This window comes from Frankliniella occidentalis, unplaced genomic scaffold (assembly GCF_000697945.3).
Source record: "Frankliniella occidentalis isolate FOCC.00 unplaced genomic scaffold, Focc_3.1 Scaffold31, whole genome shotgun sequence".
NCBI classification, from domain to species: Eukaryota; Metazoa; Arthropoda; class Insecta; order Thysanoptera; family Thripidae; genus Frankliniella; species Frankliniella occidentalis.
Window position 1 is genome coordinate 2172083 of NW_026267161.1, and position 1353 is coordinate 2173435.

Below are 1353 nucleotides of genomic sequence, written 5' to 3' on the forward strand. Positions count from 1 at the left end.
TGGTCTAGGAGCAAGGGTCACTTCACCTAACTCGATGAATAATGAGTGCATTTCTAAAGTCTTCTCGGGTTCGAGTAAAAGTTTATTTTATATACATTGATATTTCATTGCATTTTTTTATCTGCTTTTGTACAACAGAAAGTCAGAGAACACCAATACTACATTTTAAAAAATACAAAGAAATTCCCGCGCGGTATCCCCAGAGCGAGTCAACCCCGCTTTAGCCCAGTGTTGTTGTTGTCGGCCAGCCACGCGTGGCAGTCGAAGTTGAACTCGCACCGCTGCGCCTCCTCGTTGAACCTGCGGCCCAGCATCCACAGGAAGCACCGCTCCTCCCTGCCGCGGTCGCAGTCGCAGTACACGCCCGTGTCGCAGGCCTCCGCCTCGGCCGCGCCGCGGACGAGCCGGTACCGCAGGCCGCTGGTGTCGCACCGCGAGCAGAAGTCCTCGCTGCCGGCCGCGGCCGCGGCGGCGACCACCGCCACTACTGCGACAAGGAGAAGGGATTTCGCAACGGTGTCGTAGAACTTTGTTGTTGTATTAATTACTGAGCGCGTTTAGTTATCGCTACAAAAGTTATTGCGCCGTCCAATATAGTCACTCACTGGAAAAATGACCTACGGTGAGTCACACCACTTTAGGCCGCCACATTGTGATGGATACAAATCAAGCATTTAAGCCAGTTGTGACTCACGCTCGATTGGAGATTAAACGTCCGCCGCCGTCACTGCTGACGCAAGTAAACGTACCCGTCAGAATGGCCACTAGAAGGGTTCTCATGGCGGTGACGAAGATCCTTCACTGACTTGACGCCCGTGTCTCACTGGCCGCTATTCGCGCCAAGCGCGATGCGCTGGCCCTCTGGTCCTTATCGGTGAGGGGCCGGTGACAGTTGGCCGCCGCCTCGGCCGTGTACACGTGAGCTGCTCAAGGCGCCGCCCACACTTGTCTTGATCGCCCGCACAGATGGGTTTGTTGCGCGGGTTCCGTTCGCGTCCGGGGGTGTGGTGTGGTCCTGTGGGGCTGTAAGCTGCTACTGCAAGCCCATCCCTGCACGTGCGTCTGAAGCTCACAAGGAGACTTAGGTAGGTGTAAATCTCCGATTCTCGGTATATTTGCTAATGCCTATAGATGACTATTGCGCTTCGAAATTTGTGCTGAAGTTCTCTCTATAGGAGCCTAAAGTTCCCCAAAAATAAAAATTTCATGTCAAAAAAAAATTAAGTGATATTTCGACTCAGAACGTGCGTTTTTTTGTGGGGGGGGGGGGTAATTTCTATCCATTTTTCGATTTGAGAACGCCTTCCATTAGTTCGTGTCGAATTTCGAAACCTTTTCCATAAAACGCTCCCA

At 52.3% G+C, this 1353-nt stretch overlaps 1 protein-coding gene across 2 annotated transcripts; it reads right to left on the minus strand.

Annotated features, from left to right (window-relative positions):
- Positions 1 to 50: 50 nt before the first annotated feature.
- LOC113202948 (uncharacterized) lies at positions 51 to 911 on the minus strand. 2 transcript variants are annotated; one of them, XM_026417403.2, is made up of 2 exons: positions 750 to 911; positions 51 to 487 (listed from the first exon to the last, which is right to left on the minus strand). In XM_026417403.2, exons 1-2 carry the CDS (start codon positions 778 to 780, stop codon positions 210 to 212), a joined length of 309 nt encoding a protein of 102 aa, XP_026273188.1. In that variant the 5' UTR covers positions 781 to 911; the 3' UTR covers positions 51 to 209. The 2 variants fall into 2 exon arrangements, with proteins under 2 accessions (XP_026273188.1, XP_026273189.1); XM_026417404.2 differs by having other exon boundaries at positions 51 to 484; positions 750 to 909.
- Between the last annotated feature and the right edge of the window lie 442 nt (positions 912 to 1353).